Source organism: Aquarana catesbeiana, linkage group LG04 (genome assembly GCF_042186555.1).
Source record: "Aquarana catesbeiana isolate 2022-GZ linkage group LG04, ASM4218655v1, whole genome shotgun sequence".
NCBI classification, from domain to species: Eukaryota; Metazoa; Chordata; class Amphibia; order Anura; family Ranidae; genus Aquarana; species Aquarana catesbeiana.
This window is the reverse complement of record NC_133327.1, coordinates 494,883,437-494,901,448: the sequence shown is the minus strand read 5'-3', so window position 1 is coordinate 494,901,448 and position 18,012 is coordinate 494,883,437. Positions and strand designations below refer to the sequence as shown.

The 18,012-nt window shown below is 44.7% G+C and overlaps 1 protein-coding gene across 1 annotated transcript in view; it reads right to left on the bottom strand.

Moving 5' to 3' along the window:
• Window positions 1-18,012, bottom strand: part of GPATCH11 (G-patch domain containing 11) — a 235,063-nt gene that overhangs the window by 28,549 nt on the left and 188,502 nt on the right. Inside the window, exon 6 of the mRNA XM_073627704.1 lies at window positions 6,445-6,567. Coding sequence (XP_073483805.1) covers window positions 6,445-6,567 — 123 coding nt within the window. The remainder of the gene's footprint in view (window positions 1-6,444; window positions 6,568-18,012) is intronic.

Below are 18,012 nucleotides of genomic sequence, written 5' to 3'. Positions count from 1 at the left end.
TGATTGGATTGACTCCATGAGAAAAGAGAGTGGTTATATTCAGGAACTGAATTTAGATTTTTGAGCTCCAGAATGTCCATTTGGATTTAACCAAACCCCAACCTCTGCCATTACATGGGGGCCACCGTGATCACTTTTTGCCAAAAAATGGTCCAATGCTTGAGAGAAAGACTTCTTTTTCTCTAGATCCTTGGGAACGTTTGATCTGAGAAAACGAGGAGACGGGAACTCTTGGAACTCCAGTTTGTACCTTGGAGCTAATGAGAAAGTCCCCCATTCGTCTTGACTCTTCCTGCCAGATCCTTGAGAACTGCAGAAGAAATCCCCCTATTGAGCGAGCGGGGGCACCTCCTCATAAGGAGGCTTCAGTACTTGTAGGTTTCCTCTCCCAAGACGTCTTTTGTCCCTGGGGTTAACCCTGAGGATTACCTTTTGAATCTGACGGCGGAAGCCGTCGTGACTGCCTGGAGGCTGATTCCCCTGGCACAGAAGGAGGAGCTTTAAAACAAAAACATATTTAATCCTTTTCTTAAATGGCAAAAGGGGCACTTTTTCCACTAGAATTTCTTTGGATGTATTATCCAAAAAATCCCCAAATAGCTGTTTCACCGCAAAAAGGAAAACTAGCCAGGAGCTTCTGCATGGTGCTTAGCGAAGGGCGCAAGGCCTGAAGGATAGAATCTCTCATAGCACTATTGCAAACATTAAGCTGCCAGATCCTAGGCCTGCTGAGCAGGATAACCTTCAACACCTGTTTAAACTGGTCTCTCAACGATCAAGCAATTACTGTCAGCGCAGGCTGAGACACTCAATCTGTCAGAGAAAAGTGTGTTTTTTTTTTTTGTTTTTTTTTAATAGGAATTCCAACTTTTTATCCGTTGGATCCCTAAGCATTTGAGCATTGTCTGCTGGACAAGTCAAACTCTTATTCACAGAGGATATAGCAGCATTAATTGCTGGTATACCCTACTTAGTGAATTTCCTCCACCATAGGATAAAGTGTGAAAACTTTTTAGGAGGGAAAATAATGCTTATCTGGGTGATCCTCTCAGATACAAAAAGGCTTTTCCAGCAATGAATGGATAGGAAAAGGCATGGCTTTAGCGAACTCAAACACTCAGTTAAGGGTACATAAATGTGGAGCGGACCATTCAGCAAGAAATTGCACCATCAATCTAAAGACTGAAACAGCTGATTCTCCCGCATTTGACACCTCAGAAGAGGAGTCATTAGCCTCACCAAGGTCCCCTGTGGGAATTCGTCTTCTCCCACCCCTAGTTCCTCAGTTTGAGGGTCCTGAGCAATGGAAGGGAACCTGTCACATTTTGACCCACACTGGGATGCGATTAAAGTTGCTGAACTTTTTTTTTTTTTTTTCTCCAAAAAACCTATCGTGGCTGAGGAAAAAAGATCTTTTTAGTAAAATAAACAGGGGCTGCAGTGTTGAAAACAGTTGCAAACGTTTCATGACCCCCGATGCTCACTCTGACCAGCCACCCCCTCTCAGGGGAGGATGCCATTTGAAGAGATGAGTAGGCCTTCCAGAGCTTGAGGAAGACCCTTTTAGCTCTTTTTTGGGGGTGTTTCAAACCCCCCTTCTGACCTTAGCCCGATGCACAAAGCAGAGGTACTATCAGAAGAAATCGCATCCAGTGCTTGAGCAATAGTCCAGCCACTGCCGCTGCTATTAATGCTCAGCCTGATGCAAATAGTAAATGTGTCAAATAGGAAATGCCTGTGTCACCAAAACCTCTTTCATGCTCCTCTTTGCTCTTATATCTCTCTGACAATTTTGCAGCCAGCACAAATGGAGTTTTATTCTTTATAAAAACACAATCCCGCGTTGGAGGACGCCAACGCCGTGCCAAGCCCCGCCCCCACCTCGCATCGCGCCCCCCTCCTTTCTCTTTAAAAAAAAAGAGAGTTTTCCCGTGCAAACATGGGCCTCTGATCCGACGAGATTGGCTTGTAAGTGAGGAAGGGTATGGCGTGAAGGAGACCTGGAAGCCGCCGCTGAGTAGGGGCGGTGAAAGAAAACGGCATTGCCGATCGTTTTTAGTTCTCCCTTATACTCAGCCTCATGAAGAGGGGAAGAGTTCAGCCCAGGTGGGGGTGTCTGGAAGAAGCAAAACCCCCCTAAACTTACCTGTGACACAGCGTGATCTCTGAGCAAAACATGAGAAGGTACATGCTCCATACAGCCCCCAGTGGTGACACTTAAACATGACAACTTTTACTTTAAAGGAGACATTTCATAAGAAAATTTAAAAATTCCTTAGAAAACTCCACTTACCTTTCCCGCCGCAGGGTCTTCTGTGGTAAAACCAAGAGACCCAATCTTCCCCCTTCACAGTGGGTTCCGTTAACAAACCTTCAGGAATCAGGGACCCTCGGGGAACCCACAATCCTGGACCTGTAACAGCACCACGCCAGTAAAACTTTATGGCCTTAATACCAAAAGTACTGGATCCCGGAGTCCAGCTCTTTAAAAAGATAAGCGTTTACAAGCAAAACCTCGTTTCTTTGGATACGAGGCCAGGGCACCATTCAATTTGGCCTAAAAGACACTTTGAATGGATCCAGCTGCATAGCTAGCCCCAGCAAGGATTGCTCCAGTGAAGCTCAGCACAGCACATCTTTACTCGTGACCAACACCTTAGACACTGGCGAAAAAAACTGAGATGCTCCTGGTATGGGAGGGGTTATATAGGGAGGCAACTTCCTGTTTAGGGTGTACCAGTGTTCAGCACCTGAAGGTGGACTATAACCCACATAGTAATTACTATGCCTCTGTGTCCCATGATGTACGATTAAAGAAATTCACTCTAGATGTGCAAAGCTGGTAGAGACATCCCCAAAAAGACTTGCAGCTGTAATTGCAGCCAAAGGCGGTTCTAAAAAGTACTGACTGAATACAAATGCACATCACACTTTTTACATATTAATTTGTAAAACATTTTGAAAATCATTTATCATTTTCCTTCCACTTTACAATTATGTGCCACTTTGTGTTGGTCTATCACATAAAATCCCAATAAAATACATTTATGTTTTTGGTTCTAACATGAAAAAATGTGGAAAACTTCAAGGGGTATGAATACTTTTTCAAGGCACTGTACATGTAATTTTTTTTTGTTTTCTATATTTAATACATTTGCAAAAATTTCAAACAAATTTCTTTCATATTGTCATTATAGAGTATTGTTTGTAGATTTTTGAGGAAAATAATGATAATGATAATAATTTAATTCATTTTGGAATAAGGCTGTAACATAACAACATATAGAAAAAGTAAAGCGCTGTAAATACTTTCCGGATGCACTGTACATGACATTTGGTGAATGGGAGTTCTTAAAGTGTCTCCCAGTTTACTAAAATTAGGTCTTGCTAAACACGCCTCGATCCACACAGACTGCAAGGTAAAATTATCAGAATTAATTTATAACTACAGACAAATCTACAAGAAATTTTAGCCACCCAAAGAGAAGCATCTATAATCTAATACGTCACAGAAATCTTACTTGCGTGATCGATATTTTCTTTTCCAAAGATTTTTATTGAAAATAAGTTTTGACAGACAACAAGGTTCTCAATAATACAAATATTGTGTCAACAACAGTGTTAAAATAGTGGGTGTGAGATCAGTGCGGTTGGATCATTATATAACTATACCATATCAAAAAAGGTACCAACCATGACATATCCCTGTCCCGAAAACAAAGTGGTGATTCATGAGATGTCTAGAGCTCACTGATGGAAAAAAACTGTTCACTGTATACCTAACAATATAATGATTAACATTTATAAGTCAAGGCTATTATGCTTGTATGATTCTGAAAAGCCTTGCAAAAAAAAGAAAAAAGACAGAACAGAGAAATCCCCCCTGGAGGGACTATCGTGTAGCAGAACCAGATTTTCCAGCTGAAAGTGATAGTAGAAAACAAATTTAACTAGTATAAGCTAGGCTTAATGTACTTTAGAGCCCATTATCAAACATGTGGGAAACCAAAAGAGGGCAAAGTAAGAGTTTGTATGAAGGAAAGAAAGAAGAGAAAAAGAGAAGGAAAAGGAAAAAAAAAGTGGAAGAAAGAAGAGAAGAGAGATGGAAAAGGTTTGCGGTCGATCTCCATGCTCCAGACTACTGACCCCTCCCCCCATCCCGCCCCTCAGGGTGACTGGAGATATCCAAGGGTTCCAAACCCTTTCAAACGGACTTTGTTGGTCACGAAGAATACTAGTTAATTTTTAATTTATCATGATCCAGGAAATTTTATTTTTCACTAATGCAAAATTTATCAGAGGGGTTTTCCATGCTCGTGCTATGGTGCTCTCAGCTGCCAAAAAGAAAAAAAGGTGAGGGACCAGAGGTATCTGGGCAGTTCACTCAAAAGATCATCAAAAAAGCTGTCTTAACATTTTTAGGTATATTCACTCCAGTCACAAATAAACCAAGTTAAAAACTCTTATCCAAAACCATTTGACTTTTGGGCACGTCCACCAGATGTGGAGCATTGTGCCCTCCTGACCACACCCCCAGAAACAGAGAGGCGATGCATCTGGGTAGATTTTAGTTATCCTCGTTGGAACGAGGTACCATTGTGACAATACTTTGTAATTTGCCTCCACCAAAGAAGTGTTCAAAATTCCGTTGTGCACCATGGTCAGCCACTTAGACCAAACGTCCTTGTCAATAGTCTCCCCCAGGTCCACCTCCCAGGCTAATTGATAGAGAAGTTCAGAGCCCTGATCCGTTAGCAGAATATAAAACTCTGAAATACCACCCCGCGTCCCAGGCCCTCTTTGGCATTTATTTTCGTAAAATGTTCTAGTGGTAATGTCCCCACGGTCTCGACAAAGCGATTGTAAATAATGGGTAATTTGAAACTACTCCGTCGGGGGCATCTCAAAAGTATGATGTCTATATGTCTATAAAATGTGCTATCTTGTATAAACCTTTAATAATCCACCACGCAAATTGTTGCAGATGTTGTCCTGGGGAAAGTGTAGATTTACGAGAACGGGGAACACTGGGGCATGGGGCGACTTTAGAGAATATATTTTGCACATCCTGTCCCAGAGGCCCAGTGAGTGAGAAAGAGAGGGGCTCAGAATGGCTCTACACTCCCTAGGGGGTAAACACATTAGAAGGTCCATAGGGAGTGGAGAACTCGCCTGTGCCTCCAGGTTCACCCAATCAGGCCGGTAAATTGTAAAAAAAGTTTTATAGAGTTGCACCAACTGGCCACTCTATAGTAGCGCAAAAAGTGTGGAACCCCCATTCCACCTCGCCATTTTGAGACATACAAGGAAGATCAAACCACTGCAACCTCCCTGGCTCCAGATCAATTTAAAAATTAATGATTGTAGTTGCTTAAAATTTTTTGTATGAACTGGTAACTGTAGGGGTCTAAAATAATAAAAGAATTCTGGGAAGAGTCATCATTTTAATGGCACCTATTCTGCCCATCCAAGAAACACTATGGTTCTGCCAATTCTTTAAATCTTCTGTCATAGAAGAAAGAAGAGGGTCCTAATTGGCCTTATATAGGGTAGATACGTCTGGGGTGAGTTTTACTCCTAAGTAGGAGAAGGCCTGATTACACCACTGAAACGGAAAGGAAGCACCTGATCGTTATTTTCACTCATATAAGTAATTGTATAACCACTGATAGTTAAAGCGGAGTTTCACCCAGAAATGGAACTTCCGCTGATCTGATCCCCCCCCCCCCCCCCCCCCCGTGCCACATTTGGCACATTTCAGGGGGGAACAGATACCTGTCAAATCCAGGTATCTGCTCACACTTCCAGGCATAGATTGGCGCACAAAGTGCGGCGAACTACGCAATGTCCGGCCCCTCCTCCTTCCCCCCACTGTCTACTGGGAGACACACAGGCCCCAGAAGACAGCAGGGACCATTCAGAGCGCGCAACGCGACTCACGCATGCGCAGCAGGAAACAGGCTGTGAAGCCGCAAGGCTTCACTTCCTGTTTCCCTTAGTAAGGATGTTGGCACCTGAACCCGGAGCCGAGGGACGGGCCGGTGTCGGATGAGGGCATTGCAGACAGGTAAGTCAGCAGCTGCAGTATTTGTAGCTGCTGACTTTTAATTATTTTATCACAATGTGTCATTTGTGTCACAATGTAAAGCCCCCTGGGGGTGGTAGAATCATGCCAGACTGCCACAGTGAGCATCACTAAGACTGCCACCTATTTGGTCCAGAAAAAAAACAAACAAGGAAGACAGGGTGCTTTGAAAATTGTAGCACGTTGTGATGAGCAGTGACAATGGCACACATTAGGTGTGGTGAATACTGTAATTTCAATATAATAATAGCTCTATTCACAAAGCTCTACCCAAGAATAAGCATCTTTATGTTTAGCCGTGTGACTGCAACATTTAAGTCCTAAACATAAATATATGTTCATAAAATAAGGGTTCTTACACTCAGCTCCTCATATTTAACTTCATCTTCATCTGTTTCCACATCATCTTCATCTGTTTCCACATCATCTTCCTGTGGGTCTGTTGCAGGCCAGTACCATGGCTCCCTAGGACAGCTTATACTCTGTAGAAAAACATTCTTTTAAAATCGAACTTATAGCAGCACATATTCAACTTTTAAAAATCATTTCAACAATCTGTTCAATTTTGGTTCTGCAAAAATATAACCAAGGCCAACAACCTTCAAAGGGTTTCTACAACCAGATTTTAAACCTGCTTGTACCTGCAACATATTAGGCCCACCAAAATGTAGATCTATGTAGAAATCATGGGGGCCCCATACATCTTACCTGACCGGGAAAAGTGGAATAAATGCAATACTCAATGTACACTAAAATGATTATGAATGGACACAAACACAACATAACTTACACAATTCCTGCTAAATCTAAATGTTAAAACTTTAATGAATTGATAAATAAAGCTCCATGCGTGAAGGTCTTTGGCTCATTGACATCGGTGCTCTGGCCTGTACAGGTTGAATCGTTTTTTTTTTTTTGTGGCTGGAGCTGTGTACAGGCAGTGTATCTTATGCTACGAGGGCACAGCCGTAGGTCCAATTTGACTGGCATGTGAATACAAGTATATAGCCCTTAACACAGACAGTATGCATTCAGGGCCACACACAGTTTACTATGCTTCAGTTATGAATGAACACAGTGCGCGACTTGTGCCGATCCCTCACTGTGTTCATTCAGGAAAGAAAGGGACCAGTAAATAATAGGATTTTTTGTCATACTTACCTGTAAAATCCTTTTTTTTTTAGTACATCATGGGACACAGAGTCAGGCTAATATTCATTACCTGCTGGGTTATACTTCAACACCAGGTGAATGGACACTGGTAGACCAAAGGTCTTTAGACAGGAAGTGATCCCCTATATAACCCCTCCCACACAGGAAGCACTTCAGTTTTGTAGCAAGCATTGAATCCTCCAAAAAACAGGGGGGGGGGGGGGGGCTGAACAACTCCTGGTACCGCCTTGGTGGTTTATATAGGCCACTGCAGTGGCATTGTCGGACTGAACCCCGATAGGGCAGTCCTGAAGCTCTACCGTCCATGACCATAGGGCCAGTTGTACTTCCCGGACGTTGATGGGCAGGATCTGTTCTGTCCTTGACCATTTCCCTTGAGCTGTGAGCCTCCCTAGGGTCAGTCCCCAGCCTGAGAGACTGGCATCTGTAGTCAGTACTCTCCAAGTTACCAGGAGGAAGGATCTTCCCTTTCGCAGGTTCTAATCCTGGAACCACCAGTTTAGGCTTAAGCGTGCCCGAGGAGATAAGAACATTGGATAATCCAGGGCTTGTCCTCTCCTGTTCCAAGCCAACAAGATGTCTTGTTATAGAGGCCTGGAATGGAACTGGGCATAGGGCACTGCCTCGAAAGAGGATACCATCCTCCCTAGGAGACTCATACAGAGCCGAATGGAGGGTTGTCTGGTGCCCCTTATCTGACGCACCTGATCGTTCAGGGCACAGATCTTTGCGGGTGGCAAGAATACTCTTGCTTGGACCCTATCTAGGATCAGACCTAAATACTTTAGACCTTGAGCTGGTTTCAACGCTGACTTTTCGGTATTTCTGATCCAGCCTAAGCATGTTATGCTCTGTTCTAGAGCCTGTAATGAGTTATCTCTGAGCGGGAGGTCGTCCAGATTCCCATGCAAAAGGAGCCCTTGGGCTCTTAAAAGACCCAGTACTGGTGCTAGGACCTTTGTGAACACCCGGGGAGCTGTAGCAAGCCCAAAGGGTAGAGCCACAAACTGAAAATGACATTTCCTCTACTGCAAAGCGCAGGAACCTCTGATGAGGTTGAAAGATAGGTATGTGTAAATACGCGTCAGGCTAAAAAGTCTTCCATCTAGAGCGAGGCTACAATTGAGCGGACAGACTCCATCCGAAAGGACTGGATTAGTAGATACTGGTTCAGGGATCTTAGGTCAAAAAATGGGCCTTGTGACCTTGTTTGGTTTTTTAACCGTAAAACAGGTTCGCTCTTTTGGATACAGGAACCTGTACAATCATTCCCTGATGCATTAAATGATGTAGTACCTGAAGCAATAAGTCTCTTTTTGGAGGATCCGAGGGAACGCCGGATCTTAAAAACCTCTGAGGGGGAGCTGCCCGCAACTCCAGCCTGTAACCACGGGATATAATTGAGGTGACCCACTCATCTTGAATTACCATTCTCCAAATGTCCGCAATGTGTAGCAGCCTCCCCCCCCCACCCTATGGAGTGGGGGCGTCCCCTCAAAAGGTGGACCTGGTGCTGGGTTTAGAAGAATTTTGGACCTAGGGCTTTCCCCTGGCCCTGGCCTTACGGCCTCCCCTGGTCCTAGCGCCCTGTTGGCGGCGGAACTGCCTTGGCACTGAGACATTTGAGGAAGCAGTCCCTGACGTTTTAAATGAGGGATGCCTGGTGCTTTGCTTCACAGGAAGTAGAGAGCTCTTCCTTCGGGACATCTTTTGCATATATTCGTCCAAATGATCACCAAATAAACGTTCCCCATGAAAAGGGAAACCTGCCAATAACTTTTCACAAGGAAGCTCGGCTGAACAGTTCTTAAGCCACAAAAGTCTGTGCATATGTACAGACAAGAGAGCCAAACGAGAAACCTGCTGTATCAAATCCTTTTAAGGCGTCAACAGCAAAACACAGCACTCATGGAATATCGGTCTTATTTTCGGGCAGATCATCCTCCTCGTTAGGCCTATCAGGCCATTTGATCTGATCCTTTACGGACTGGCAGATACCAATTGCTGAAATAGCTGGCAAAATAGCTGTTCTGGCCAAAGAAAGCCTTTAATAATGACTCCATTTTCTTGTCAACAGAGTCTTTCAAGCTCTGTGCGTTATCTACCGGACAGTTCTTGTTTAAGGAAGAGACTGGTGCATCTACGGCTGGCATGCTCCCTTTTTTAACGAACTTTTCATCCATGGGATATAAAAAGGGAAAACCTCTTAAGAGGAACAAAATCCTGTCAGGATGTTCCCAATCAGCATACACCACCTGTTCCAGCAGGGGGTGTAGAGGGAAAGCCTGTGCGGCCTAAACAGGCCTCGGGGATCCCAAGAGGACCAGGGGGGCTCAGTCACCTCTGCAAGAGGCAACTTAAAGACAGAACGAAACCATTTAGTTCAGAGTCAGGATGAAAAGCCTCTGTGACTGAGAGGCAGACATCAACTGGATATCTTTTTTCCAGATTGCTCGGAAGCAGACTCATCCGCCAGGCCCTGAGCTTTTAGATTTTCCCCATTCTCAACCCATTCCTGCTCCAAACTAGCAGGCTCCAGGGAGGGGGATCTGTCGCGCTTCTTGCAACCATGCGAGATAGAAGCAATCCTGTGCTCTAACCCAGCTAGGGCCGAGGACAGTTCATCCTTGGTGATAAAGGGTGAAGCAGCAGCATTGACTGTAGGCACAATACCAGATAAATGCAGCGGCTCAGATTACCTGGAAGCCTCTGGTTCTTCAGGTGATACAACACTAGGGATACGACTAGGTCCATCAGGAACTAATAACGACATAGGAGTGCCCTTCCCTGTAGTGTTAGTCTCACTCCTCTTTTTTGAAGACATTTACTAGCCACTAAAAGAGAGTACTTGGGTGTGGTATAAAAACACCTCAGAAGGGAGACCCTTTAATAGAGCTCACCAAGCCCCTATGTAATAATCCTGCTAAGCACCTTAGCCTGCAAAGCAACACTTGGTGACCCACAGATGCCTTCTGGAAGCACTGCATTCTTGGCATATACAGCTTAAATAAGCTGGCTGTGAACCGGAACGTTCTGTGCATTTGTGCGCATGTACGTGCGTGGTCCCGGCGAACGGGCAAGGCCCTATTCGCGTACGATGCGAATCTTCCTCCGCCCAGATAAAGGCTACTGCGCACGTGCGGCAAGGCCGCGTGCGCCATGGCCGGCAAACAAACTTCTAAGTCCAGCGGCGCCTTTGCGAATGCACGTGCGCCATGGCCGCCAAACTGCGGAGCACAGCGGCACTCTTGCGAACACATGTGCGAAATGGTGAACCAAGGTGAAATGGCGCACCTTCGTACGCCATCATACAGGTAAAAAACAGCCAGACACAAGTAGGATTTTTCCTTCAGCTTACCTGTAAAATCCTTTTCTTGGAGTACATCAGGGGACACAGAACAGCTATAGTAATTACTATCTGAGTTATACGCCACCTATAGGTGAATGGACACTGGCACACCCAAAAGACAGAAAGTCCCCCCTCTATATAACCCCTCCTATACAGGAATTACCTCAGTTTTGTAGCAAGCAATTCCCAAAAGAGGGGAGGGGCCTCTGTGTCCCGTGATGTACTCCAATAAAGGATTTTACAGGTAAGCTGTAGGAAAAAATCCTACTTTCTTTATCGTACATCACGGGACACAGAGCAGCTATAGTAATTACTATCTGGGATGTCCCAAAGCAATGCCCCAGAGGGGAGGGAGACACCATAAAGAAACTGCCACCAAAGAAGGACCTACTCTGCTATTTGTAATATGCTGAGACCAAAGGTAGTATCTTCTACGTGATTGACCTTGACCTGGTAAAAATCCTGTAGATGTATAAACAAAAGACCAAATAGTGGTCTTGTACACCTGGGCCACTGACACCCGATGATGGATGGCACAAGATACTTCCACACCTGGTAGAGAATCTCTCTCCCCAGAAAGAAATTAGTTTTTTTGTCATTTAAAACATAGGCATCATTGATAAACTGGCAGATCCACTGCTAAATATTTGACCTGGATGCCACCGGACCTTCCTGGGCTCTTCTGGCAGCACAAACCAGGATTCCTGACTTGTGCTGACAACTCAAGTAGTCCCTGAGCGTCTGAACTACCTCTAGAGTAGGTAGCGATCTTTCTCCTGCTGACTGTGGATTATGAGAAAAAAAAAGGCAAGACACTGTCCTGATTCAAGGGAAAACTATAAACCACTTTAAGCAATAAAAATGGGTGAGGACGCAACATGATGTGAGACCAAGAATGGCTCCTTGCATGAAAGGGCCGCCAACATGCCACTTCGTGAAATTATAGCAACCAAAGAAGGCACCCTCTGAGATAAAAGGACCAACAGTATCCCCCGATTAGTTCAAAAAGTGGCCTCTGCAAGGATAGTCAAGATCAATTCAAGTCCCATGGATAGGGAAGAACTCTGACCCTTAATAATACTTAAGGCCAAACTCCTTTCCTCTACCGATTGGGGAAAGAAAAAGAAAATCTCCCACCCACATATTTCTGCGGGTGCCACTTCCTGGCTTCACCCCAGGCAAAAAAATATTTTCACGTCCTGTAATTGAAGTTCCCTGAAGCTGGCTTCCAGGGGCTCAACAGTGCTGAGATACAGGACTCAAGACCATCAGGTCCCGCTGGACTGGGAGTGTCCAAAGGAGCAAACCCCGCAAGACTCGCTAGGTCTGTGTATCAAGCCCCCCTGGGCTAATGCGGCCAATACTAATATCAGTGTTACCACCTTACGGATTCTTTGCAAAAGATGTGGCAGAATCCGAAACAGGGGAAAAAAAAACATTAAATAAGGGAGAACCAGACCTTAAGGTGTTACCAGTACATGTACCCCTATTGGCAGTGGAACTCTTGTCCTGGACACACCTGTCCCAAACTGTTGTAGAACTTGGAATCTAGTAGATTCCCCTGCAGAATTCCCCTTGCCACTATCCTATACCTGCAATATGTATTGGTGATAGAGACAGCACTTGTACTGTCCCAGACAGAATGTGGTACACCTCCCTGAGTCGCATGACCTCTGGTGCCACCCTGGTGGTTGATATATACATGCCTGCAGAGGCATTTCCAGATTGAACCTACAACAGGTTTGTCCTATAATCCAGAGCAAGGCATACTGGCCAAAAATTCCAAGCTATTGGACAGTATTCTCTCCTGTGGAGACCAAGCCCACTGAACTGTAGCCAGCCTTAAGTCAACTTAGAGAGACTGGCATCAGTGGTTATTTTCCAAATTCCTGAAAAGGAAGAATATCAAGCACCAATTTTTGCTCTGCAACACCCCAAAAACAGAGCCTTCTGGCAATGCAATGCCTGGATCTTCAAGTTACAGAGAATGAACCTCTACCAAGACCTGGAGTAGGGTTGTATGTAGAGAACATGCATTGACCTAAATACAGCTTCCTCCTTTAGAAATATATCGAAGAAACCCCTGGAATTGACTGCTTCCTGAGCAAAGATTATTGAGCTAAAGAGTATTGAGGTAAAGAGTATTGAGGGGTCTTCAGCAAGCCCAGCACTGGGGCTAGACGCTTTGGGAACTCTCTGGAGCTGTGACCAACCCAAAGGGAAGATTCACAAAAAAACGGCTTTCCACTGCAATTAAAGAAATCTTTGATGAGGCTGGAAACAAATCGCCACATGAAGATGTGTGTTTACAGATGATTAAGGACCCCAAAATCTACCTCTTGCAGAGAGGTCATCACTGAGATCTTAAGATAGACCTCATGTCCCTATTTGGCTTAGGAACTGCTACCATTTAATTGTCTCACAATAATGAGCCCATAACTTCTGCTCCAAGAGCAAATGCAACGCAAAAGACTTAAGACTCTGTGACAGACCTAGACAGTCCCAGGAGGTGCACTTAACTTACCAGGTTTCTGCCGGCTAAGGATGGAACAAACCACCTCAGAGATTGCCCTAACATTTTCTGGCCTGATATACTCTCAAAACCCAGCAACCTCAGATGCCTCCCTCACCCAGGTGGGTAAAGCTTTACAGCATCTGGTATCACTGGGCAGTCTCCCATCTACAGTGGGGACGGAAAGTATTCAGACCCCCTTAATTTTTTCACTCTTTGTTATATTGCAGCCATTTGCTAAAATCATTTAAGTTCATTTTTTTCCTCATTAATGTACACACAGCACCCCATATTGACAGAAAAACACAGAATTGTTGACATTTTTGCAGATTTATTAAAAATGAAAAACTGAAATATCACATGGTCCTAAGTATTCAGATCCTTTGCTGTGACACTCATATATTTAACTCAGGTGCTGTCCACTTCTTCTTATCATCCCTGAGATGGTTCTACACCTTCATTTGAGCCCAGCTGTGTTTGATTATACTGATTGGACTTGATTAGGAAAGCCACACACCTGTCTATATAAGACCGTACAGCTCACAGTGCATGTCAGAGCAAATAAGAATCATGAGGTCAAAGGAACTGCATAAAGAGATCAGAGACAGAATTGTGGCAAGGCACAGATCTGGCCAAGGTTACAAAAACATTTCTGCTGCACTTAAGGTTCCTAAGAGCACAGTGGCCTCCATAATCCTTAAATGGAAGATGTTTGGGACGACCAGAACCCTTCCTAGAGTTGTCCGTCCGGCCAAACTGAGCTATCGGGGGAGAATAGCCTTGGTGAGAGAGGTAAAGAAGAACCCAAAGATCACTGTGGCTGAGCTCCAGAGCTGCAGTCGGGAGATGGGAGAAAGTTGTAGAAAGTCAACCATCACTGCAGCCCTCTACCAGTCGGGGCTTTATGGCAGAGTGGCCAGACGGAAGCCTCTCCTCAGTGCAAGACACATGAATGCCCGCATAGAGTTTGCTAAAAAAAACACCTGAAGGACTCCAAGATGGTAAGAAATAAGATTCTTTGGTCTGATGAGACCAAGCTAGAACTTTTTGGCCTTAATTCTAAGCGGTATGTGTGGAGAAAACCAGGCACTGCTCATCACCTGTCCAATACAGTCCCAACAGTGAAGCATGGTGGTGGCAGCATCATGCTGTGGGGGTGTTTTTAAGCTGCAGGGACAGGACGACTGGTTGAAATCGAGGGAAAGATGAATGCGGCCAAGTACAGGGATATCCTGGACGAAAACCTTCTCCAGAGTGCTCAGGACCTCAAACTGGGCCGAAGGTTTACATTCCAACAAGACAATGACCCTAAGCACACAGCTAAAATAATGGAATGGCTTCACAACAACTCCGTGACTGTTCTTGAATGGCCCAGCCAGAGCCCTGACTTAAACCCAATTGAGCATCTCTGGAGAGACCTAAAAATGGCTGTAAACCAACGTTTACCATCCAACCTGAAAGAACTGGAGAGGATCTGCAAGGAGGAATGGCAGAGGATCCCCAAATCCAGGTGTGCATCTTTCCCAAAAAGACTCATGGCTGTATTAGATCAAAAGGGTGCTTCTACTAAATACTGAGCAAAGGGTCTGAATACTTAGGACCAGTTTTTCTTTTTTAATAAATCTGCAAAAATGTCAACAATTCTGTGTTTTTCTGTCAATATGGGGTGCCATGTGTACATTAATAAGGAAAAAAATGAACTTAAATGATTTTAGCAAATGGCTGCAATATAACAAAGAGTGAAAAATTCAAGGGGGGCTGAATACTTTCCATCCCCACTGTATATACTAACCAGGCTTGATCTTGCTTAGGCTTCGATCAACCGAGATCAGGCATGATCAAGGTAATGCGGCTGCAGTCTGATGAAAAATAAATGTGCCAGGAAACACTGCAATGCCAAACACCACAGTGGCTCAGATGCACCCGACACCACTATCCATTGGGAGATGTGGACACCGCTGGATCCCTGAACCTAAGACCGGTGCCCCTGCTTCCCCCAACTGCCTCTCTTTTCTGAAACCATATAACTGGTATACCAGGTAAATAATGCAGCAACTAAATTATCCAACCTAATATACAGTCCTCCAAGGCTGCATTACAGGCAAACCTTGAGGAATCTTCTCTCCTTCCAATGAGGCTCAGGTACCGATTGAAGTCCACGATTCTTAATAGAACCGTCCAGACCTCCAAGTATGCTCCAAGAGCACATGTATCACATCAGTGACCACCACCTTGCAGACACTGGCGAAAAAACTGAGGTACCTCCTGTATAGGAGGGGTTATATAGAGGGGGACTTCCTGTCTTTTGGATGTGCTAGTGTCCATTCACCTATAGGTGGCGTATAACCCAGATAGTAATTACTATAGCTGCTCTGTGTCCCTTGATTTACGATAAAGAAAAGTACACTTTGCAAACACCCACAGCTAGCCCAAAACTCCCCCGTATGGTCACCACACATAGGTGTCCAGGCTCTAGCTAGCTTGACTGATTGTTACAATCACTGGGACACCCCACGATAATAAATAATGGGGTTTCACTTACCCGTCCAGACGCAGGGCAGCTTAGAATCTAAGCACCCAAACTTCACCCATCACGGCAGGTTCCTGTCGCTTGAGGACCTTCAAGGACTGGGTACCCTTTTCATGTTTAGGGTCCACTCCCTTGGACCTGTACAGCACCCTGCAGGAATGCCTTAGTGCTGTGGTGTCCAGGATTCCACTTCGCAGGGTCCAGCGCCCAGAAGCCGCATTACAGGCAAAACCTCACAGGATTTTGAGTCTTCCTTGCGAGGCTCGGGTACCATTTATCTAAGCATATAAAGCCTGTGTCAAATGGATCCAATCGGTCAAACCCTTGAATCATTTGAGAACTGTTTGTGGGACTAGAGACCTGGAGCTCAGAGAGCTCAAACAAACTGTGCCATCTACCTTGCAGACACTGGTAAAAAAAACTTCCTGTGTGGGAGGGATTATATAGGGCATCACTCCTGTCTGAAGACCTTTGGTCTACCAGTGTAAATTCACCTGGAGATGAAGTATAATCCAGCAGGTAATAAATATTAGCCTGACTCTGTGTCCCATGATGTATGAAAAAGAAATGACATATTTACTGCCTTCTCACCCCCATAATGAAATGATGCCCTGTACCCCACAGCAACTGGAGAGTGGGAGAGCAGGGGAAGCCGGCAGTGCTGCGGGGGGAAAGGGGTGCCCGGGCAGCAGGGGCAATTAGATCCTGGGCAGGGAAGGTGATCTCTGCGGTGGGGTGCAATTATTGGAACCGATCCCCTTGTGTTAACCCCCCTGCAGCAGCTGAAAGCCAGGGGGGTGAAGGGAGAGGAGGGTAAGCAACAGCGCTGTAGGGGAAGGGGGATCTAAAAAGCAGAGGTAAGGGGATTGTGGTAAACGGTGATCGGTGAGGGGAGGCATATACTTAAACTGATCCCCCAGGGCTCCCCCTGCAACAGCTGAAAGCTGGCAGGAGGGAGAGAAGGAGAAGGCTGCTTTCAGCTGCTGCAGGGGGAGCCATAGGAGATCAGTTGTAGTAATTAACCACCCTTCTGTTCCCCAGCCCCACGATCACCCCTTCTAGTCAAAAATCCCCTTCTTTCTGCTGTCAGCTGCCTGGGTCCCTTTGTTAAATTAATGAGCCCCGAGCCCCAAACAGGAGTGCTGCCTGTACCACCTTATCAACAGCCCTGGAAGCTACTACAGTGATAACAGCAATGTTCCAAGTCCTGTGCTGACCACCTTCTGCATATTAACAAAAGGGTTCGCTTGGCAGCGTTCAGAGAATGCCCGTTTTTTTTTTTTTTTTAATGAATACAAAGCCTTCTATGATTGGACAAGGTGGAGAGACAGGGCAGTGACATCTCCACCTCGTTTAAAGAAGGTCTTGTATTCTTTGAAAAAATGCAAGGCGTTCTGTGGATAGCGACAGTGCTAAACAAGCAACCCCCTGTGGTTACAATGCAGGAATGAGATATGCTGGATCAATCTACTTATGTAATACAAATCATACCTAGAGTTCAGCTGCAACACCTTCAGATGTCAACGGACAAACTGTACACTCTATACAAAATGAAAAGTGACAATAAAACTTTATAGAAGGAAATGTAACGGAAGATTTTCTAAACCAACATCTTTTACCCACTGGCATCAGAGAATATCCACGAAGGATCGCAAAGAATGAATTCTGATTTCCTAAAAATATGTCAGAAAATGAACCCCACAAAAACTGCAGCTGGAAAAGCAAAATGTACACCACTCATTTGCTTGGCATGGTGATTTGTTAAAGTTCAAAATGTATAAAGGCTAAGATAGAGAGGCTACATTTATATGTAAAAAAAAAAAAAAAAAAAAAGTAAATATTTACATTTCTTTATATACACAGTACAGTATTCAGTCCAAAAAAATAAAATTCAAATGAAAAAAAATGCAACTTAAAAGGATATGTAAAGGCTTGTGTCATACTATGTATGCCTATATATCAAGAATAATGTACAAGTGAAACTGAGAGATGACATCACTAAGGAAGCTAGGGAGGAGGTGGAATCCTTATGGGTAGAGCCCCAAAGGGATGAAGCTAAGGGGAAAATAATACTGGGAGTATGCTATAGGCCCCCTAACCGGAAGGAGGAAGGGGAGACAGATCTCCTATCACAAATTGGATTAGCAGCAAGGATGGAAAATGTTATCATAATGGGGATTTTAATTATCCAGACAGACTGGGAGGAGGGAACCACGCATTCATCTAAGGCTCACCAGTTCCTAAATGTCTTGCAGGACAATTTTATGAGTCAGATGGTAGACGCACCAACCAGAAATAAAGCATTACTGGATCTACTGATTACCAACAATACAGACCTGATCACGGATGTGGATATATGAGGC